The sequence below is a fragment of the Anguilla anguilla genome, chromosome 4 (genome assembly GCF_013347855.1).
Source record: "Anguilla anguilla isolate fAngAng1 chromosome 4, fAngAng1.pri, whole genome shotgun sequence".
NCBI lineage: Eukaryota > Metazoa > Chordata > Actinopteri > Anguilliformes > Anguillidae > Anguilla > Anguilla anguilla.
The window spans coordinates 9,751,557-9,774,727 of record NC_049204.1 but is presented as its reverse complement, the minus strand read 5'-3'; the positions used below and the strand labels follow the sequence as shown (position 1 = coordinate 9,774,727).

At 39.1% G+C, this 23,171-nt stretch overlaps 1 protein-coding gene across 1 annotated transcript in view; it reads right to left on the bottom strand.

The window, feature by feature from the left end:
• The window catches only part of LOC118226313 (serine/threonine-protein kinase N2-like), a 37,642-nt gene extending 20,859 nt beyond the window's left edge, over positions 1-16,783 (bottom strand). The window contains exons 1-2 of the mRNA XM_035415849.1: positions 16,402-16,783; positions 5,761-6,061 (exon numbers count right to left, since the gene is read on the bottom strand). Of these exons, the coding sequence (XP_035271740.1) occupies positions 5,761-6,061; positions 16,402-16,422 (322 nt within the window). The 5' untranslated portion in view covers positions 16,423-16,783. The remainder of the gene's footprint in view (positions 1-5,760; positions 6,062-16,401) is intronic.
• Positions 16,784-23,171: the final 6,388 nt, after the last annotated feature.

Here is a 23,171-nt window from a genome sequence, read left to right as displayed (position 1 = left end):
GAAGCACTTTTAATTAATCTGGGCTATTATAATGAGTAGATGCACACATTGACTGATGCTTACCTAAAATATTACAAACCAATGAACAGGCAGGACATCACCAAAGCCAGCTAAAAGCAACTATAACAAATGCACATTAGATGAACATTGCATTGCTGCACGGGTGTTTTTTTCTTCCCTTGCAGTCACTTAACAGTGAAAGTAATTTACTTTTCTACGTGATTCAACATTTTGGTGGGCCAGTCTTGGATAGTTTGAACTAATCTAGAACTACAGACAGGTGAATCTTTAGGTGACAATTTATAAATGGTGCTTACGCAGAAAAAATCAAACTTGACCCCAAAATATAAGCACATTTATGCATGCAAAATCAAACTATGACCCCTGTGTATGCACATTATGGAGACTGTGGGATTTGGCGACTCCAACAGAAAATTAGTGAAATACAGTTAAATGTCCTACAGACCCATTTCTCTCAAAGTACACAGCCTTCTAATAACCATATCCCTCATCAGAGGAACATCCAGACCTGAGCAGTTTCTGTCTTTTTGTTGTTAGTCTATCCTGTTAGTCTTATGCTACTGTATCAGGGAGGTGGTGTAGAGTCGCACAGTACAGACGCAGATAATTCAAGTGCTCTTATCCCAGAATCCATGCAAAACCTATATGCAATTATGTGACTTGGTGAGGGGTTTAATCAAGGAGATTTGGTGGATGCAATATCTGCATTTTTGATGCGGATGCATCTGTCTTTTATGTTTGCAACTCAGACAAAGTATTGCATCATATTTTGAATCATGTCTCATCATGGGGTGATGCTGCAACAATTATTATTAATTCCTGGCTATGGTAGTGTATCCTTATAAAATTTAGGGAGGGGACAAATGCCTATCTGAGAGGGGCATTGCTCCCCAATGTCACTGGTACTAGGCACTTAAACTTGCCGGTGTACAGCAATCCACTTCCGACAACTCCTTTTTAATTATCAAAATGGTTCCACTGCAGCGACACACTGCCACGCCACAAATTTCATTTAATTGGTTTTGCCAGAGCTATTTCCACCAAACAGTACAGCCCGTCTGGCCTCTACATCCGTAATGAGCGTCTCGATTTCACACTCCGGGAAGTATCTCTTCTTTGTTTTGCGGTCTGCCTTCCCCATCGTGCCTGACGACGAATCGCAACGACGAGCTGATTTATATGCGCGTCACATTCACGTTGGGCGTTCCATTAAACCATTTGAGGTTAACTGTCAGAGGTAACGGGGCGGGATGCTTGGCTCGTGCACGTACGCAGAATTTCAAGTTGATTGCGGGAAACTTGCATGCAGATGAGTGTACAGACGGTTTTACAAAACAAAATATATTTCCACTGTACACAGTTATTTTGTGCATACGTAACCTTTTGTTGTAGAACGGTGTTAGATACTGTCCAGTCTGTAGATAATCAGAGCACTAGGTACAATTTAGTCAGTAAAATGGCGAGCATTGTTGGGCTGAATGGCCTGTTCTTGTCATTATAACATAGCATGTTATGAACCTCTGTAAAGTTTTGTAAACGAGGCCTCAGGACTGATTTCTAATCAATGGAAATAAGTTTATTATTAATTTTTTTTTTACATATAAAACAAACATTAGCTTGAGGAAACAGAGGGTGGAGGTCCTGCCCCCCCCACCCCCACCCCCACCCCTGACACACACACACACACCCTGCTGTTCTAGGGGGAATTTAAGAGCTGAGCAACAGCGCATGAGATCAGCGCTGGAACACTGACAGGGGCTTCTTCTTTTTCCCGTTACTTCTGAGAAAAGGGACCTCAGGACGCCCAGGTCCCAGAGCAGGCCTCTGTCCCTCCAGGAGGGAGCCCAACAGTGCATTACCAAAACTTTCCCCAGCAAACAGAGCAGTAGCACCTTTCTCCACAGAAAAACACTCTCAAAGCCTGGCAGAGCAGTGTAGTGCAGTGATTGCAGGCCTGTGACACGAATGCAAATTTCAATCTGTAGCGTGAATCTACTGTTGTACCCTTGAGCTAGGTATACTTAGCCTGCTTTGGTTTCGATAATTTCCAGCTCTATAAAGCATCGACATGTCTAATGTTTGCACAGTTGGATAAGGACCAACAGACGCTTTTTACCAGAATAACCTGAAGTCACCGAGCCGTAATACGATGGCAGATTGCCCTGTCCTATACAGGCCCTGTCCTATGCATAATGTATGCTACCTTTGTAGTTTATGAGTCATATCACATGATTCAGGGGTGAGTCCGGCCCTGATGAACCCTACACACTTCCTCTCTACTGAGAGCACCAGAGTTGGTTTGCTTCTGCCAGAACAGTCCCAGATTGCAGAAGCAAAATAATAATAATATATATATATATATTTTTTAAAGTTCAATAACCTGGGTGAAAATTGGAAACCAACAGAAGAACCAAAGATAACATTGTAACATTCACTTCAATTTCCATGTCCATACCTTTGGCCAGTCTAATTAATGTACAATTTCTAAAGCAGACATTGACCAAGGTATTGCAGTTGAAATTATACCTTAAATTGCATTTAACACATTATATTAAAATGGAGGATTTGCTCAGGAAATTCTTAAATACTCAAATACCAAAAAAAGAGAACATTTTAAAATAATTTTAACCCATCAAATCTTTAAGCATTTTAAGTACTTTTCAATTTTGAAGCTATCAAAACTGATTTACAAAATGACTTAAAACCAAGTGTCATTCATGTACCAGCTTTCAAACAGCACTAATTGCTCAGCAGCAATGTGAAATCCTCATATTCCTGAAGAGTAATTTATCTCACGTGGCTTTGAAATGACTTAAGATATGGCAGTAAGTGTGGGGAGAAGGTCATGTAAATGTGTTTTTCTCATTCTGAAAAACATGCAATTGAATTTTTTATACATAATTTGAAAATGTGAGATTTGTGCATGCATTTGACCTTGGTCTGTTAGCAATGAGCCTTCAATGAGTGGCTTTAACTTGAAGCACAGGCTATATAACCAGCGGCTTCTCAAAATTAGGTTTGCGAGCTAAAAATGTAACTACTTTATCTCCGAAGAGACCTCTGCAAAACCTAAACACTTCCAGTTTCCTTCCTGAAATAAATCAGATAAAAAATAAATAAATAAAAAAAGCAGGAGGAACCCGTGTTACATAATGGGGCATACGGAATTTAAACTTTAAATATAAAATCCTTTATTAACATCAAGGCCTTTGTCCAGTGTTTCGAAACATAGAGTCAATGCATAGGCATACTGTATACATGTTAACATCTGGCTGTGATTGCAGGTCTCAATGCTTACCACCGCTTCTTCTGTAGAGGTTCTGTAGAAGTATACTTTAATTGGTACAACACAGAATCTCTAGAAGGCACAGTGGACACCCAATACAGCACAAGTGCATCTCATAAATAAATTACTGTTTGATCACATGACTGGACAAAGTGACATGGATGCCTAGTTTCTGAGTAAGATGGCCCAGGAACCTGAAACGTATACTTCATCCAGCATAAATGCTCCAGTCAGGAAGACATTAGGTGGGTATAAGGCCATCCATTGTCTTCTGTGCAGTAAACAGACAACTGCTTATCACCAGCAACATCACTTCACCTACACTGTCCTGCTTCTACTGCAACAGTATACTTACTGTTCATTATGTAACGCAGAAACAAAACATTTATAGGCAATTCCATCATGGTTTCTAGAACTGAAATTTTCCAAGGCAGAGATTTCAGTGAGTCTACAGACAAGACTATGGGTAACTTAAGATGGCTGGATCAGGTTTCTAATAAACAAACAGGCTCTACACATAAACCCTCTTTAGCCAGCTGCAGACACCCTTAAGGCAGAGCCTCTCAAATGGAGTAACTGAATCCAGACAGTTTTCAGACTGCTGTTTCGCAGCCATGAGAACGGATTTTTAAACAGAAAAGCATATATACTGGTCTTTAGGAAAATCTAGATGATACATATTAATTTAAACTATTTAAAATTAAATGTCAACAGTATCTTAGAATGGACTAACTGACCGAATGACTGACTGACTAACTATAATTTAGCATGCTAAAAGTTGGCGACCCAGACAACAGGTTTAAACATGAAATGTAGGTTTATCTTATGCCAACTGACCAACCAGAAGCATTCCGTGGTGTCAATAATTCTATGAAATCACATGTTCATTGGCCATAACCTCTTACTTTCATCATTGAGATACAGCAAGAAAATGAGTATTTATTAAGATTAAGTGACATGGAGGGTGTGACTGAATTGAATTATGCCCTTAAAAAGTCTACAGTAAGTGCCTTAGGCTGAATCCCCTGATTGTGTCTGAACGTACTAAACCTGAATGCAGCCATCAGTGCACATTTACAGTAGATAACTTAATGTTACAAGTACGTTTTAACAGACATTTGAGCCTCAGGTGAAAAGGTACAGTACATGTGAAAATGTCCAGAGCGGTTGTGGTCAGGTGAAGGTGGCTGTCTGTGGCACAACAGAGGCCACAGGGGAGGTTTATCATCCCGCCGTGCCTCGTGACCAAGCGCCACGTCCTGTCCCAATCTCACTTCTGGTTGGGAAAGGGGGCTGGAAGCAGCCGCCCGGGCCTCCTTTTACACCGCTGTGGCCGGGGCTCGCCGCACATGAGCTTCCAATTAAAGCGACAGCTCTGGGCTACGCGAGAGCACCCCCCCACCCCCACGTCCCGCTCCTCCACCGTCCCCGAGCCTAACCCCGCCGCGGGAAAACTAATATTCCGCTTCCCCCCGGACGGGCCGGCAGAGTAATCCCAGAAGCCTTTTTCCTGCGCGCGCTCATTAGTTTTAACAGACACCGCAGAGGCCTAAACCCCTATTTTCATTAGAAGATGTTCGATATGAATACAGACGCCCTGCGCATTCATCATGGCTGTGCAGCTAACACAATGCGGGAATTATGGCACATGAGGTAAATCCTAATGATCTACTCCCTGGAACTGACATGTACACTGATTATATAGTTTTCCTACAAAGGGGAAGAAAATGCATTGCCTTATTATACAAGACACTGCCTTCTACTGTTCTCAAGACACATCTACACATTTTTTAACATCATTATTTCTCATGAAAACGGGGTAGCGACAAGAAACACATTTATCACGTTAAGGATATTTATCATGTTAATGATTTAAGAAAAATGTAAGGTCAGTTTGATATGCACCACAAGACAAAAAATAGGGAAAAATCTTCAGAAAATATGTTAACCAATGTAAAACTATTAGTATAGCTTGTCTGGGTCCAAAACATTGCGGTTTCTTCTCAGCTTCTACTTTTAAGCTACACAAGAAGTAAAGTGCAAAAATGCATTAAAGTATCCTAATGTACGTTTTGCCTGTCACCACCAAACTGAAGGATATTATTCTGCTAAGTAATTAAGTGTTCTGATCATTTCTTACATCCATTCCATTCTGATTTAGAATAATGAGTGTGGGTGCTGATTGCTTCACGTTCCTGTGTTTAAGATGACATTCTTGGGGGAACAGAGGAATGATGGTGAGGTGACTGCTAATGCATAGCAGTAAACTAGAAACTGTTGATGGGTGGGGGGGGGGGGGGGCAAAATAAAGCCAATGAATGGGAAACACTGAATCAGTTAACACAACAAACATAACACTAATTACGGTCATTCTCTAATTAAGATTCACACCCAAATAACCAGCCTGTAATGTGGCAGAACTTGTGTACTCCGAGCAAGAAAATTTGCATTACCTAGCAAATCCTCAGGGTCCTTCACCACGATGTGAGCGTTGAGCTCCTGGAGGTCCTGGTGCAGGTCATCCACCTTCTTGCTGGACTTCTTGAGCATGTCGTCCACGTAGGCCAGGCTCTTCTTGTCGGTGGTGACCTTGCGCAGGTTCTCTGCGCCCTCCTTGATCTTCAGCTCCTTGCGGATCTCCCTCTTGATCTGGTCCTTGATCTCGTCCAGCTTCTGCTGGACCATGGTGTCCGACAGGTCCAGGTTTTGCCCCAGGCCCAGCTGCTCCGAGACCAAGAGGCCCACATCGTCTCCCTGGATTAGGAGAAGCACAGTCGACAGGTCAGTAAGGGGGGCAGGGTTCGAGGCCAAGAGCGTCAGGGCATAAACACTCCTCGCGGATAGTGACTATCAACATGAGTCAATGTGATTCTCAGTCCAATTTAGTTCTAGGGTTCTCATCCACAAAAACCTACCACTTGTGTGATATACTCACTGAACTGTGAGTATATCACACAAAATATATCCCAGAATAAAGTAAAAAAAACCTGTTACCCAATTATTATATGACCTAATTATGTTTCAGGAGAAAGATTATTATGTGGGTTCCTGCAGAGTAATCTGTATATTCCAAAATTATTCCATCAATGGAAAGATAAAGCTTAGCTGCATATTTGTGTAATTTGATTTATAAATCTTATTGCAAGCAAAATAATTATAGTATAAAAACTCCAGAAAGTCAGGAATACGCCACTAAACAGAGCAATCAGAGTTTGTGGGGTCAATTTGATGCTGCCTTCAGTAAAATCAACTCAACACTAGCCTTGAAAAAATGGCAGACTTCTTCTGCTGTTTAAGTACACAAGGATGTTTTTTTTTTAACTGTTATATTTTCATTAACAGATTGATTATAACTGAACAGAACAGCAATTATAAGAAAAGGCCAGTATGGTGCCTGTGCCCAATTGGAGAATGCTGAATGTGTGCGTTAGGTACTTGCACCAACATAGGAAGAATAAACTAAATTCAACAGAATATAATAAAGCACAAATCCTAAAGTGCACAGGTGCAAAATGCTTTCAGTTACATCACTACTAAAAGACACAAGACACGTATGAGAGGTGGAAGTAACATTGCTATTAAATTTCAATTAAATTAAATATATCATCAAATAAAATATTATTAAATTGAATTGTGAAGTTATAAAATTAAATAATCCCTCAGTGATAAAATTATTTACAAATAATTATTCAATTTGATCACCTTGACATTCATTTATTCACTAGCAGTTAAATTAATTCAGTGCATTGCAATTCTAATCGCCTCAGACACGCATTTATAAAGGGGTAATCACATGGCGAAGTACTTTCGAATTTTCAATTATTCAGTTGTAATTTTCAAATATACCATCTTCAATTAAAACAAAAATACATATACATAATATATAAAACAATAAAATGCAGTTTATAAGCATCATACTACTACATAATTTAAATTAAACCTATTAGATGAATACAGATAGAACATGTATACAAGTGTGAGTACCAGCTGCTATTTTACCCATAAAATGTAGACAGATTCATGGCAGCAGACTCAATTACCATTGAAGTTTTGAAAAAATGCATTTTAATCTCAAACTTGTGTTTCTCTGAAATGTTTAGCCTTCTTAAAACTCGTCTAGCCACCCCCGGAAATGTAAAGACTAAATTTAAGAGTCATTCAATGAAGGCGCTTTATTATCCCTACCAAACACAGCGCTTGCTGGTCATTGCCTCCGCTATCACCGGAGTGGGGTGTACTTTGGCTTCTGTGCTGTAGTAAACATAGACTAAGAGATATTCTCTAAAACTCGACGAAGATCAACTTCAAACAATGAACCTCACATGCTACAGACATTCCTCACGTAAAATGCAGAACAACATATTTGTTTTCAACTATGAATCAGGTTTGGAAGTGCAAATGTATTCACGTCATTGTTTGGGAGTCCCAGAGTCTGTTTTGAAAATGTTGCATAGTGAGGTAATTTATGGGTCTCCAGGCACATTTGAGAATATTTCACCTTAACAAATGTGAAACAATTACAAATAATAAAATTTCAAATGAAAATATTACAGACCTTACAGATCCAAGACCAGTGTTGCCAGATCAGGCAAATTCCTGCCCAACTGGGCCACTTTTTTATGTTATAGTGCGGGGAAAATGGCTTTGGAAAGGTTCGCCGTTTTAAAATCTGGCATCACTGTCCAAGACCCATTCCCAAGACCAGAAAATCTGAAAGTAAAGATTATCCCTGAATGCAGTGACTTAAATACTTGGGGAGATTGGGAGACCATTACCTCCAACGCCCCCCCCCCCCAACCCCCCCCCCCCCTTCTGTTATGGAAACAACTCATTTACAAAACATTAACATTTTCAAAAGCTCCGCCTCCTTGCCTAGTTCTGCACAATGTCATGGGTTCAGAAAGCCATTGCAGTCGACTCAAGGGCAAAGCGTGTCGGTCCTGAGCAGTACTCAGTATAAAACTGTCACAAAAAAGGGGTTACGTTTGCTCACAAAAACCCTCCTGAAATCAGAGGGACTGGTAAGCAGGTTGGAGAAGCCAAATCCTGCTTAGGCTCACGCTCTATGAGATCAGACTGACGCAGACAGCCAACGCACAGAGCAAATGTCTGTTTGTGACAAAATCTGACCTGGGGGGGGGAAGACTGGTCTTAAAATAAACATTGGTGAAAGTAGCAGCAATCGCAGTAGCATGACTTCATTAAAATGCCAGGAGCTGGCCTGGTTGAGTGTGTGTACAGTCAGGTGTTGGGAGGGAAACACGCTTGCATCATACGGTTGTGTCACAAACGTGTTTGCCATTCGCGTACGTACACGCACAGAATAACTTACTTAATTTCTCGAGGAGTGATGCAATTTAGCAGTTCTAAATGCACGGAGTCCTGCTAAGAACAATCAATGGAAAAATCTGTCAAAGGACTGCAATGCCTGTTTAAACAGTTGCAGGTAAGCCTACCAGAAAAACTGACGTACAGGTTTACACCCCCGGAGCAGTTGGAAAGTCCACACTTCTGCAACAAGCGGGAAGTAGCTACACAATGCACTGTCTGGATCATGCATTACATTACATTACATTACAGGCATTTGGCAGACGCTCTTATCCAGAGCGACGTACAACAAGAGAGAAGTACCGTTCCAAGTGCAGGGAACAACTGCATAGTTTAACTTGGACCCTGTAGGTTAAACTGATTAACACTAACACAAACAAGAATAGCAACAATGCATACTTAAAATATGTCATCTACATACATTTTAGTGCTGAAATGACTCATTTCTATGCAATCGGACAGAAAAAACAGCCTCAGATCAAGTGGTGTCCAGATACTTTTGGTCATATAGTCTAGTTGCAGGAAGACACATCTACCACGTCATGCATTCAAGAGAGTGGAAGTTCTGTCAATTATTTGCAGGCCAATAAATTTGTTACACGTACCGAAATTGCTACACAAAGATGTCCTTGAGTCTGCTTCCTGTAATTTCTTTACTCCGGTAATTTAGGTAGGATGTTTCATTGTAGGGGGACACATATCTTGACAACTCCAATAGCCATGTTATTTAAATTAAAACACAATGCACTTGAAATGATCTAATTAATCCGATCTAGAATCTGTGGTGCAACGGATTCTTTTTGAAGTCATTATTATTCCCGCAACACTATTTGTGCAGCAAGTCAAAATAAAGACCTAAAGTAACGGGCAAGTTTCCAGTTATTGTTACTGAATCAGCACTTGCACAACTCGAAAAACAAGTGTGACCAAAACAGCCTCTTACTTTATTCACACATTCGAAGTGGAGCATGACACCAAGACTGGTTTCAGAATTTTTTTTATTTTTATTTTTTTAAAGATCAGACAACTTAGCAGAGGCTCCAGTCTCGAATGTTAACTATAGCAGCAGAGATGATGAAGCTTGCTGCAACCCTTGCTCAAAAAAAAAAAAAAAAAAACTCTTATGAAGGCTGATCCAACAGGCGAAACCTCATGTTTCGCAACAGAAACTGTGACGTTTTATTGTCTCACTTGTGAACTACACTTGCTACCTATTTGGGCGTGGCTCCGTGGTTGCTTAATTTGAATCAACACTGTCGTGAATCGGCCGTTAATATGGGGTTAACAGCCGTTGTGCAATAAGCAGCACAAGCCGTGCTCTGACTTTTGTTTTTCTTAGTGGACCTACCCCTGAATCCCATGTGACAAAAGGAAAGGGAAGCCATTGAGCAGATACACAGAGCGTGAAACACCATTTTCTGGCATTTTGTGACCAAAATATTGTACTTATGGAAAATCGATTTTTTTTAAACTGCAATTCAGTTTTTCAGGTGAAACCATTCTTAAACATTTCACATCGCAGTGTATTATTTTCTTTGCTTTGCCCAGTCAGTTGAAAACCAAGCATACCAACACAGCTACATCTCGGCTACCTCTTTCTGATAGAAAGTCATCAAAACGAAAGGCATAAAGGCGTCGCATATCTCCAAGAACTTTGGGAAACAGCATTTTACTAGAAATGGCACGACTCCATGTTCAGAATTCCAGCAGACCGATTCACTGTTCTCTGGCGTTGACTTGCGACCATTTGCCTATCCAGTAGTTTTAGAACCAGCCGATCTACCAGAGACTGATCTCAAGGCAGTTGCTTCTTACAGCCCGGAAGCAGCACTTACTGTAGTAATGCAGAGATGCACCGTTGTCTACATTGGTCAGGTTTATCAAAAACGGTTTGCAGAAGCCGTGCTTGCTGATTGGCACAATGTGAACAGGCGGTCCATCCCGCAGCTGCCGGTTGGCTGTCACACAGAGTGCCATGACTCTCTTACGTGAGGGGATGGTGTCTCGAATCGCATTCCAGATGGGGAACACAGTAATACTGTAAAAATGATTCCCCTTTGAGAGGAAAGGAGAGACAGTTCTTTGAAAAGGGGGAGAAAAAGTGGAAGCTAAAGTTCAACTGTTCAACAATGAATGTAAGGAGTGTGCGCAACACACCTTCATTTCAGTCATGGACTTATTTGAGGACAGAAGATGCCTTCTCTTATGTGACTCATTGATCTTAATTCAAAAAGTCGTTGAAAATATTCAATGAAATGTCAACCCCTTATAGGATACTCCTTAAACCACAATACCCTTATTGCAACGGTGGATTGTGCAATGTTTTCCAAAATAAATAGTGAAGGCATTTAGAACTGTCACGATCAATGGTCGCTTCAAGAGAAATATGTCTTGTTCCCATCACAAAATGTCATGAGCAAACAGACATCATTCAAAAGAGTAAAAAGTGACATCACTTCCACTGCAGCATCAAAAAAACAGCAATTTTCTCATCCTACTGGGATCATTAACTGTCCACTTATCAGTGGATGATGTTTCTCCAAAAAAACTACCACTCCAGGTTATTTCTAAGCAGAGTACAGGCAGCATCACCATAAAGTCTGCAGCTCTTAGTCTTCACTGCACATTTGTGGTCCACTGACTTCCAGCCATATCCCCAGATTAATCTCTGGTTATACACAATAAACAGACAATTCCGAAGTACCCACAAATGCACATAGCATAAGCTAAACCACAGAAGTTCTCACTTATGACTCTTAATCACTGTTCTGTACAGCTGCCTTTTTAAAACTAGCTACATTTTCCCCCTTTAGCATTTACCCATTTTGCAGAATGCCGTGCATTATGCTATTTGTTTGTTATTCTTTAGAGAACAACTGTGTTTGTTGCTGAAAAACCCCTTGAAAACAAAAGTCTAGATCTAACCTCAAAACAATAGCGGCTGTTACAATATGTTTTCCTTAAATTACTTCAATACCATCTCCTTTCCACTAGTAATCCGGACGGAGAAAGTTTCAGAGGAAATGACTCACAGGTAAAATGGAGGTCATTTTCCTGTTGCACGTTTACTATGAAATCTCAGTCACACATAAAGCTTGATTCAGCTTACCTGCTGCATCATACAGAATAGAGCAACATATCTACAACAACTGCAGTTCGATGATCCTTGTAATTTTGGATAGGGCAAGAGGGAATACTGGCAATAACCATCCAATGTGTGATCTTATAGTTACAGATTTTTTTGGTGGGAAAATACTCATCATCACATTTTGCTATACAACAGATTAAATACCCAAATTTACTTCATAAAATAGTTTACACCATATATATTAACTGAAACATAACAATGCTGTGGTATGGAACTTGAAAATGGGATTGAATTCAAATTCATGATATCTCAACATAAAATAGAACCGTATTATTCAAAGTTCTCAAACAAAAAAAACAAAAAAAAAAAAAACAATTACATTTGGTAGGGAAAGCGACAGAAAACTCCTCTTTAGTACTTGAAAAAGAGGTCAGGCCTCCCTTCTTCTATAAAAGAACATTTAACTCCACCCAGCAGCACTTTCTGAAAGCAAACTGGCAAGTCAAAGCACAGACTAAGCGTGTTCTACTGTATTGCATAAGAAAACCTAGCAGGTGCCCACGCGCTCATACAATGTGTCAAACAGTTTGAGGCATTAGACACTTGCAGGATGACTTCATTGGTTGGACGAATTCAACAGAATGGACCGAAACAAAAAAAGACAGTTCAATATAGACATATACATATCTTACATACCCTTCCAGCTTCAGTACTGTACAAAACCATTATGATTAAGAATAAACTGAGAATTTCTAGAGGCCTTTAATTTAGTCATTTTTTGGGGCATGGTCACATTGGCCTTGACAAAACAGAGATTACACGGGGTGCCAAGGCCCAATCAGAAGGCAGTAAGAATCAAATAAAATGTGCCTTGAGAGCACCAAGGTCAAAAAGCAAATTGTAAAAGCATTTAACCCATTCACACAATCAAGTTGCACGAAAAAGCACCATATACCTAAACTGTTACTGCCAAAGCTGTTTTCATACCACTGCTGACTTAAACCAAAACAGCTTAACAACTACATCTGGCAATATTGATAAACAGCTGTGGAGCTAGCTAAATAGAATACCTGAAATCTGTTGATTTGTAACATGATTCTGAAAGCAAGTGTATGGAATGCTTGAGAGCACAATGTATTAGCACAGGGATATAAGGCCACTACCAAAAGCCACTACCAAAAGCACACTGAATCCTATGATGAGAATACTATGGGAAAACACTGTTAAAGAGACAAATAGATTATAAGGCAAGGAAATTAAATGCACTATAAATGGCAAATCAACTTCCTGCAAAGAGAGCCTCTCAAATCTGACTTTGACCTGTAACTACAGACAACTGAGGGGGAAGTGAAATCACGTACCATACACTTCCTCAACAACAATAAACAGAAATTGGAATCCACTTCGTTAAAAAAAAAACAGAGGAATGACAGCAAAAGAAAAAAAAAACGAACTATACACGGTTACTTTTTCTAGGAAGGTAAAATAGCTTAGCTTAACAGTTCCTTGCCTATTATACCCACACCCCCTATTATGGAATAGACTATTTTTTTCTAAAGAACATAACCTGTAATCATGTTTTTAAAAGCGTACCATCGCCTACACATGTGTATACTAAATCCTGCTATCACTCGTCAACTGTCCTCTTCTGTTTTGAATGTGATGAGATGTGTTAAAGAAATGTCACCTGCTCTGCAAGTTGTTTTCAAAAGTAAAAAAAAAAAAAAAAACCTGAACTGAGGCCACTAAACACTGGGTTTTGAAATAAATAAATACAAACTTTGACAAAAACATCCTCAGAGAAATATGCACGCATGGGGTTGCATAAGGAACAGATTTAAATGTTGGCAGAGTTTGGCTCTGTAATCTTAATTTCTGGCAACAGGCCATCTGAAGGCTCTCCATTTCTCCTTTAAAGAACTTAAGCTCAAAAGGCCCATATCTGAGAGTCAATCCACAGACCACAAAATACACCAACCACAAATAACAAGTCCATAAAATTAATGAGAGGGAGACATTCAACATTATTTTACATTCAGATTTAAAATGTTGAGCAATAAAATGTATGATTGTCACAGGCTGAAACTGTATGATTATCCCAATTGTAAGATTTCATAATGAAAAACAGATATGGGTGTGCAAAGAAACCCCTATTTCCATCTGCCCATGCATGGTTCACTATAATGAGCAATGACTGAGTATTCAATATTCTATTCTGCAGGCCATTTCATTAAATCCAACTTGTAAGACCAGATTGTCTGCCGACTTGCAAACTGCCAAATCTCCAATAGGGTTCATAAGAAAAAATACACAAAGTGGTGACATCATAAGTACAGGTAATCTTTGAGCCTAGGATCCCAGGAACTGTCAGTTAAAATTCTGCCCACAGCAGTTACACCAATAACAAACTAAAATCGGCTCAAACTACTTAATCCACAACAAAAAAGAAACGTCTTCATAAACCTCTTCCACCTCCCTGCTAAATTCATTAGGCACTATCAAACATATCTGAGTAACACAGAGGTCTAATAGTAGATGGAGGCTGCTCAAAGGGTCCCTGTGGGACCAGTGCATCTTCAGGAAAAAGGAAGAGGCACAAAGGTGACCCTGGTGGCTGTATCCTTTCCTTTGAAGACATTAAATCATAGCAGTGTAGTATAATGGTTAAGGAACTGGTTTTGTAACCTAAAGGTCACAGGTAGGACACTGCCATTGTACCCTTGCGCAAGGTATTTACCCTGCCTTGCTTCAGTATATATCCTGCTGTATAAATGGATACAATGTAAATGCTATATAAGTTGTGTAAGTCACTCTGAATAAGAGCGTCTGCTAAATGCCTGCAATGTAATGTAATGGAGTTCTCATCTCCATCAGCAGATGCAAGCAATTGATGAACAGCATGGAAACAATTTCAATTATACTTAACGGTAAAAAATACAACACAGCAAGTGGTTTCCAATTACCCTGCCGTGCCATGAATATATGGTTTTTGCCCACTATAATGCCATTTGAACTCAGGTCTTAGCGTTTATAAGTCTATACAAACGGTATACAAAATATATTCAAATATTCACCCTAAAGCATTGGTTGGATTGGGCCTTAAGGAGAAGTAAACCATGTTCCCTAAAAATATCACTCACGAGCACCAGTGTATTCCACTAAAAATGTGCATATTAATCACATCAGTGACTGGTTTCTTGGAATGACTGCCATACCTCCTAAACCGGACACATAAAGCAGCCTACCACAACTATAACCACCTCAACAATCAGTCCGCAAATATAAGCAGACTTTGCTGAACTATGCTTTGCTTTTGACCAGTCGACTGAAACTGTTTTCGTACAACTGGGTGTAGACACTGAACTAAATTAATTGACATAGGCTAAATGTGAAACAGGACTTTCAATGCCAAATCCGCCTCATAAAATGCAATCAATTAGTACAAATGAAAATGTTGGAAATAATAGGTTTCACGCAATCATCAAACTGTTAAAAGTTCATGTGTGTTACTGGAATCAATCTTACGTTGCCTGCACCTTCAATAACAACGTAGCCTAATTTGCAGCAACAGTAGCTATCAATACGATCAAAGCCACCGCCAGCGACATTGTTGCCACCAATACTGATACTTCGCCACCGTTTTTGTTGCCATCTTCCGAGAAGAAAAAATGTAATGCCTGCAATGTAGCCTACAGTTACAGTAGGCAACACATAATTTGTACAAATCCGTCCTTGCTCGAGAGTAGAGAAACGATTGGCACTAGAATATAGATCTGTTGTTAATCTATTCCAGCAGCACAATATTTATGTATATTTGTATTTATTTAAGTAATTAAAATTATATCTTCTTCCGAAAACACGCTCAAACGAAGAAAAGCCGAAACCAGAAATAAGACGCATTGGTCAAGCAATTGCGTCAGGCATTTACTGACAGCGCTGTCAAAAAGCCAATGCACTGAGCAGCTATGACTACAGCACTCTCGAAAGCAAGCACATTTTAAGGGGGACGACGATGTGATTTAGCCACCAGTCGCTAACGATAAAGTTATCAACACTTCCAAGTATAAAAACTGCTTGAACTATTTATCAACTATATCACAATTGTTATTAAGAACCATGTCGGTGATAAGCCTAGGCTACAATCACAAAATAGCAATCAGCTGTTAGTTAATAAATAATAACTGCGAACCAAAAGAGCTTGAGAATTTTTTTCATTGCTGCACTAGCTACGGAAACTAGTTAACTTTCCAATCAAGTAAATCCAACCAACTGCACTCTACATGCAAGATAGACGAACTGACAACTTGCACATGGACAACCTCTTTTTGTCAAATATTTTCGTTAATATTGTCTGTCAGATTTCACATTGATAAGACGGTGATCCATAACTTTCTGTGTTACTTTTCGGTTATAGCCTGCAAATAAATTGTGTGACTAGGGAAATTCAAGCCAACGAGTTGATTTGCAGGCTGGTCCGCAGTTGGAATATTGTTTGATTATTAGCCTACCCAGGCCTCAATCCTCTTGTCCAAAGCAACACTTTGGAAAGGAACACTTCTTAGGAAATCCATCAATCAGAAAATAGCCCATAATGTTATTGACTCAACTGGGAATCCTCAGCGGCAGCGTTCATTTCTTGTGAATTCATCAGCTACAAGAGTTAGCTAAGTTTCCTTACCTGCACGGAATCGGCCGCCATCTTGGCTCTCAACTTTGAATCAAACTCTAGAAGCGTATAAAAATAGTGCTACACAACTCCCCGGCTTTTCTTCTGTTTCTCTTCATGCGGGTACAACGGGAAACATCGGTAGGCTGCTTTAGGAACCAGACCATGGGTCAGCCTGGAAGCCCCGCATGTACCATGGCACTGCTTTCCCTTTGTATTGATTAAAAATAATGCAAACTAAAATAGCCCGTTTCTTTTGAAAGCTCTTAGGAGCCCCAGCCTCACTGAAACTGGAAGGCAGTAGTTTGCGTGTTAGCTTTGCAACCTCCGCCCGGACAGCCTCTAGCTGTGCACTGTGCTCCTAAATCCTTTCACTCCCAACCAGATTCAATTCTTGCACTCTCAGTCATGTGATCATAACTCCATGCAAGCATATGAGGCCAACAGATTTTTCCTACAGGAGCAGTGCGATCACACTGCAGAAATACTTGTTCTGCCTCTCTTCAAGTCATGATTAAGTAAATCATTGTGCTCCATGACAGAACGTCATCAACAATAATAATTTATTGTCTATGTGTGTTTTTTAAAATTATTTTATTTTTATATATTACTTAATGATTAGCCTACTTGTCTAGTATTTATTTATTTATTTTACAAGTCACGGTCTTTCCTAAACCGGAAATCGTCAAATTTATTAATTAGGTTATAGACTGATCCATAGTCTACCGACAAGCTAAGTAAAATGCCATATTGGCATATTTAAACAATTTAACATCTCAATTAATTAGAATGTATAATAACCTCAGACACCTGTAGTGAAAACGTTTCTTTCCTTGTGTGAAGCCACTCGATGCTGACGACTGGAGATTGGTGTTCTCACTACAATCAGTATTGTGCATGTTGCTTTGAGTTCACAACACATGCAATGTATGCTGTTGCTCTTTGTTGACACTATTTAATGTTAGATATTTTGGTTTTATAGCATTCAGTAAAATATCTAATTGGATGGTAAACTGATACGATGGCCACTGTATTAGACTTATTTGTCATTGTTTTTCCACAATATAGACTTTTGGCAGACTGCTAGGGAAGATTGAGTTCTGACCTTTTCTCACAAAGGCTATGGTAAATTTGATAGCTTCTGTAAATCACAGTCAGTGACCTGACCTTAGGTGGCTTGGAAAAACAGACTAGTTAGTTTGGCAAACTTCTCCCAATGTCAAGGGGACAGTGAAAGGGACTGTGTGGTCCACTGTTTGTGTATGTGTGTGTGTGTGTGTGTGTGTGTGTGAGAGAGAGAGAGACTATTTAAGTAGTATTTATTTATGAGAGAGAGAGAGCATTTGTGCATGTGTGTGTGTGTGTGTGGTGAGTGTACTGTTAAACTGAAGGGACAGATAAACAAAATGTATGCAAAGCTCTGGATTATTTGGCCAAATGAACCATTGTTTATACAATGTATGTGAAACAAAAGGAAAAGGTTCTTCGTGAAATCCATATAATATGATGTATAATTAATTGTATTGTTGAAATCAAAATTATAAATATGAAATTTCAAATAAACAGCATAGCTCTCCCAAATATGCAACATTAACATGGCTGTTATTAGTTGTATTATCTTTCAAAATGTATCAATTGTTGCTGTATATTTAAATAAACAGGTTACTGCCTTACCGTATGTCAATAAACTGTAGAAACTTGTTACAAATACTCTGCATTAGTAATGGAAGAATGGGGCAATATAAAACCAAAAATGGGTTGAGATATTATATGCTATAAATGACGCTGATTTGAACCAATTATTTAATTCAATGGAGTGCTGAAAGATTTGATTACTACAAACAAGTCAGTGATTGACAGCTCCCTGTAGCTCCACCTTTTATGAGATTCATGAAACCCCGCTCTCTCCTCAACTACTCCATACCATCTATATTCCTTGAGAGCTTCCTGTCTCTAGGCAGAAACAATGTATTCTGAGGCCAGAGGGATCAGCTGCCCCCACAGCACAAAAAGAGGCCACATGATGTGGGGAAAAATAGTATGCCTGTTGTGTACCTTAGAAAATTTCAGTATATTTACGTTTATATAATTACAGCTAATTTTTCTTGATGATATTTCTTTATATGAGGCACTAGTGCTGGTGAATGACTGTCATCAATGACTGTTCAAAAAGTATAGCATGGCCTAAGATGGACAAAAAGTGCTAATAGGTCCATTGTTCTAGGTTTGAGTTTTTTTTTAAAAAGTTTAACATTAACTCTTAAATGAATATGAATATGTTTATGAACATATTAATTCATATTTGGGGCATATTTCCCATGGTTCATCATTGCCTTTTCTCAGTAGCAGTTTACTGTGCAGAATTATTGTGTCTTTGGACTCCCCCTGGTGGAAACATAGAATCAAAATGAGGTTGGCCTCCAGTGTTTCGTAACAATCAATACTACAATCACTAAGCAAAGAGTTGGTTGCTTGTGCTTTAGCATAGGGCACAATATCAAAAATGATTGCCAAGGATTTTGGATGAGATGCAGCAAATGCTGAAATAAATATGTAAATTATGTTAATATTTTTTTATTGGTAGCACATTACAGTAAATTTATGGTTAGAATATCTTCCTTGACAAAAGAAGGCTGTGGGAATTGTGTGCTTCTGAGTGACACAAAATACATTACATTTTGTATCCATACCCAAAACTCTGTGGTGGGGTACAAGTTAGACACATGTCAGCTGTTGTACTGAGATTGGTCTTATACTGTTGCACATCTTCTAGATTTAATTTTGGTATCATAATATCTAATGAACATAGATTGATTGATTGATCAGAAGGCATATTCACCCAATTTGAAATCTACAGCATTAAAAAATAATAAATATTATAGTTAATAGAAATAATGAGGTGATTAGATTTATAGTGGCCATGATGATTACTCAAAGACACAAGCAGCCTGCACGAACTACAATTAAATCATTAGTCTAATGTGTCAGTTTCAACTTTAACGTTTTCCTTCAGGTAAAATAAGAATGCTTATAATAAAACATAAATATTCTGTGCGGAGGGGGGGAAATTCAATTGAAACGTTTCTTGGAGTGGCTCATCTTATCAGAGAAATATGAAAAGTCAAACCTTTAGCCTCCATCAATCACTGTTCTATTTCATAAGGACTGTTCGGTAAGGAGAAAGTTCAGAGCGTTGCATTTCAAATGTGCATATCGATGATAGATTTTTCAGTCTGGCAAAGGCAGTACAACCTCTCTATAAAGCATTTTCATTATCATAAGGTCTTGATCAACCATGAAAAACAGGGTCTGTTTTTCCTGAGATAAGTGCTAGAAGATGTGGACTGATAGCAAAATAAATAAATAAATAAATAGAAAACATGAATGCACTGAAAGAGTGCTTAAGTTATAAATGAAGACACTGTTCTATAGAGTTTGACTACTCATAATTTCCAGAGTACTGATAAAATTCTCCGATATATTCTAGGTTTAGTCAAAACACTTTGAAACGATAGCTTCTCAAACCACATCTGAAATTTCAATTAACATGCATGAAAGTATATACTGAGCTATACCTCTGTGCAGATAAAGAACTAAAGGTTTTTGGAGTTATACAGGGTTCCAGTGTTCAGACGGGATCTTGCCCATCACTTCACCACCTGGAGATAATTGGTCAGCACTGGACTATCTTGCCTCGGTGACTTTGGGTGATTGAGAAATAAACATGCTGCAAATAAGCTTAGTCTGTTCCATCATTCTGTCAGGATGAACTTCTGCTTTATACAACTCTTCTAACACACTGATGACTATGCCTACTTCGACTGGATCAGGGCACCATACGATTTAGCCTTTGACTCCTTAGATATCACACTTGCTGTGCATTGCCCTTGTTTGTCTTTACAGCTATGCAGAGCCCCTGACCCCAGCCACAGGCCCTACAACTCTCCTGATTATGCTAATCCATGTGAGCAGCACCATTTCTCAATAGAGAGAAATTTCGGATAACCTGCTGGCTTTATAATCGGAGGTATAGGGCATTTTGGGGTTCATGGTCGAATGCAAGAAAATGCATTTCAGGTAATTCCACAACAGCTTGTACATTATGTTTTCAGAGGCCATATATACAAAATCATTAACTCTATGGTATAACATCTCTTCGTTATAATTAAAAATATGAACATCAGTTTTTATATCTTGCCAGTACTTATTACCTTGAGCACATCTGTCTGAGGTTGCATAGTGTATGTCATACAACATAGTTCCAACTGAAAATAATAAAAAAGATAATTATTCAAAGAAATAACTGGTAATATAACCCCAGAAGCCATACTGCTACTGTGCAAGCTGTTTTGCAGTTACTTGTTACTTGTAGTATATTTTCTCGCTGTAGTCCATGAACCCCAAACTCCCTATGCCTGCCATTGTAAAGCCAGCAGGGCCTCAGAAACTTCTCCAAATATCTATCTAACTGTCGGGAGCAATCAAAAAGCATACACTAAAATCAATTTTTTTTTTTTTTTTTTGGGAAAACCTCAAAAAGTGAACTATCCCCTTAAACAGTGAAACGCCAAACATATAAGAAATCAATTGGATACATAGTGCACATACACTGAAGTGCAACTGACAGGTAAAATGTGTTAAGCAGTATAGAACAATTTTGGTTTTGCCAGTAGGATTGCTGGTTGATAATTGGAGAGGATTTAATACTGCATCAATTTAGCCAGCAGCCAAACACTTTAAAGCATCTCCAAAGGCGTTTGAGTGCAGAAGTTAGAGAATTCAGCTAAAACGACATAATTCCACACAACAGGCTGGTAAGCAAAACATCTCTGGTTTGTCCCTGTCCTTGGTTATATTCCCTCGTGATTTTAAAATACTTTTAAATAGGCTACGAAATCCTTTTTTGGTTCGGTCATTTCTAAGTACACCTTACAGATGTGTCACTAAAATTCCACCAGCAGGAGGAGACAAAGCATTACTTTTCTCGTAGTATAGATTTAAAAAATCTGGTTCCACATTTCTTAGGCTTGCAAGTTCTGACAACTACAGTGTGGCAAGATTTTGAACATTAAAGCTGGATTCCTCTTCAATACTGAAATAAAAATAAGTATAGCCTATTTGTTTGCAATGCAGATGTATAATGCCATTCGAAAACTTTATTTATCTAAATAACGCCTCAACCTAACTTTCATTGAGTCCATTCACTGTAACAGCATGGTAAGACCAAATAGGGAGTTATGATTTTATTGAAGCCATGTCCTTACACCCATATTCCTAAAATCTTGGGTAATTCAATGTATGTACGTTTAGGTAAACTCTGGTGTATTTAAAATTTGCATCATGGGAAGCCATGATTCCAACTCAGACTCTACATCGATAAATACCAATACCAGAACATTTCCATAATATAAGTTGTCCAAGTCAAGCATATTATTGTAGAGATAAAGGCAATATAAATTAAACTTAACGCCACCCTGACATTATATCATTCTGTGCCACTGCAAATAAAAGGAAAAACAAACTTAATTGACTTTAATCCTTAATATTTGTTTATCAGTGTTCTGCTTATTTTCTTCTCATTTACCCAGGTTTGTTGGATGGCGAACACATAATTATTTACATGAAACAAAATCCCACATCACATTTAGCCGTATTGATGGCAACAGTAGCTGGACATGATTTTGTAATACCCCGTGAAAATGAATACTGGCATTCAATAAAAATTGAGGTGGACAATATCGGGTTCTGTGAACTTGAAGCCGGGGTGCATGCATAATCATTGTCAGCTGTGAAAAGGATCGAAAACAATTACACCTTTGAGGCAAAACACATCCGTTCTTCGTTAAAATATACATACGGGAGGTAATGTAAACGCCGCTTTTTCACCCGTCTGTACTCTCCCCTTTCAGGGGGCCAGAGTTCCAGTTACAGACACAATGCACATATTCATTTAATGCTCTGGTGCACTGCGCCCGACACATAGTACGGAGCATTCGTAAAATAATAACAAACACCTGCTTCCTCCATTGCATCTTGAGCACAGCGGCTGACATTATTGCCTGACTTCATTTTAACAGATATTCGATGAAAAAAAAAAATGTTTTCTGCAATCAAATTTGAGATTCCAGCGATGGATGAAATTAACAAGGGATACAGCCTGCGAGTGCCTTTACTGGTATCGTCACAGTCAGCGCCGAGGATCGTCTTACACGCGGGTTCAGCTCCGGCTTCTTTAATGCAAGACCTGTGGCACGTCTCAGCCCAGAGCAGATGGCAGAACTCATGTTTATCAAACACTTAATGCGGGTCCTGGAGGGGAACAGGAAGCCAGAAGCTGAGTGACGTTCATGGGTTTTTGGTGACACAGCTCCTGCCCGTGTCATGATGCACGGGTTACTGTAGCGTTTTATTTCATGTACTGCATATGATTTCAGAGAGGTTTATACAACATGCAGTAAGTAATAGGAGAGCCTGACTCACCCGAAGTCTGGCCCCAGTTACAGCGATTGACTCATGGCATGGAATAAAGTGTGGGTGTGAATGGGTGTACTCTGAAAGTCTAGGTGCGATGTCTCTCGTTGTAACGGGGTTGGAGGGCAAAGATGTGTCACCTGAAGCAAGTTTGTACTGGAGCATTTGAAAGAACCGACTTGTACCTAGGAGAAACATTATTTGATGTTATTTTGCTCCCTAGGTGAAAGGAATTTGAAATTTATCATTTCTTGCACGGCATCATAGTATGTCAAGCTGTGTATTTTTAATGCCATACAAAACATCTCATC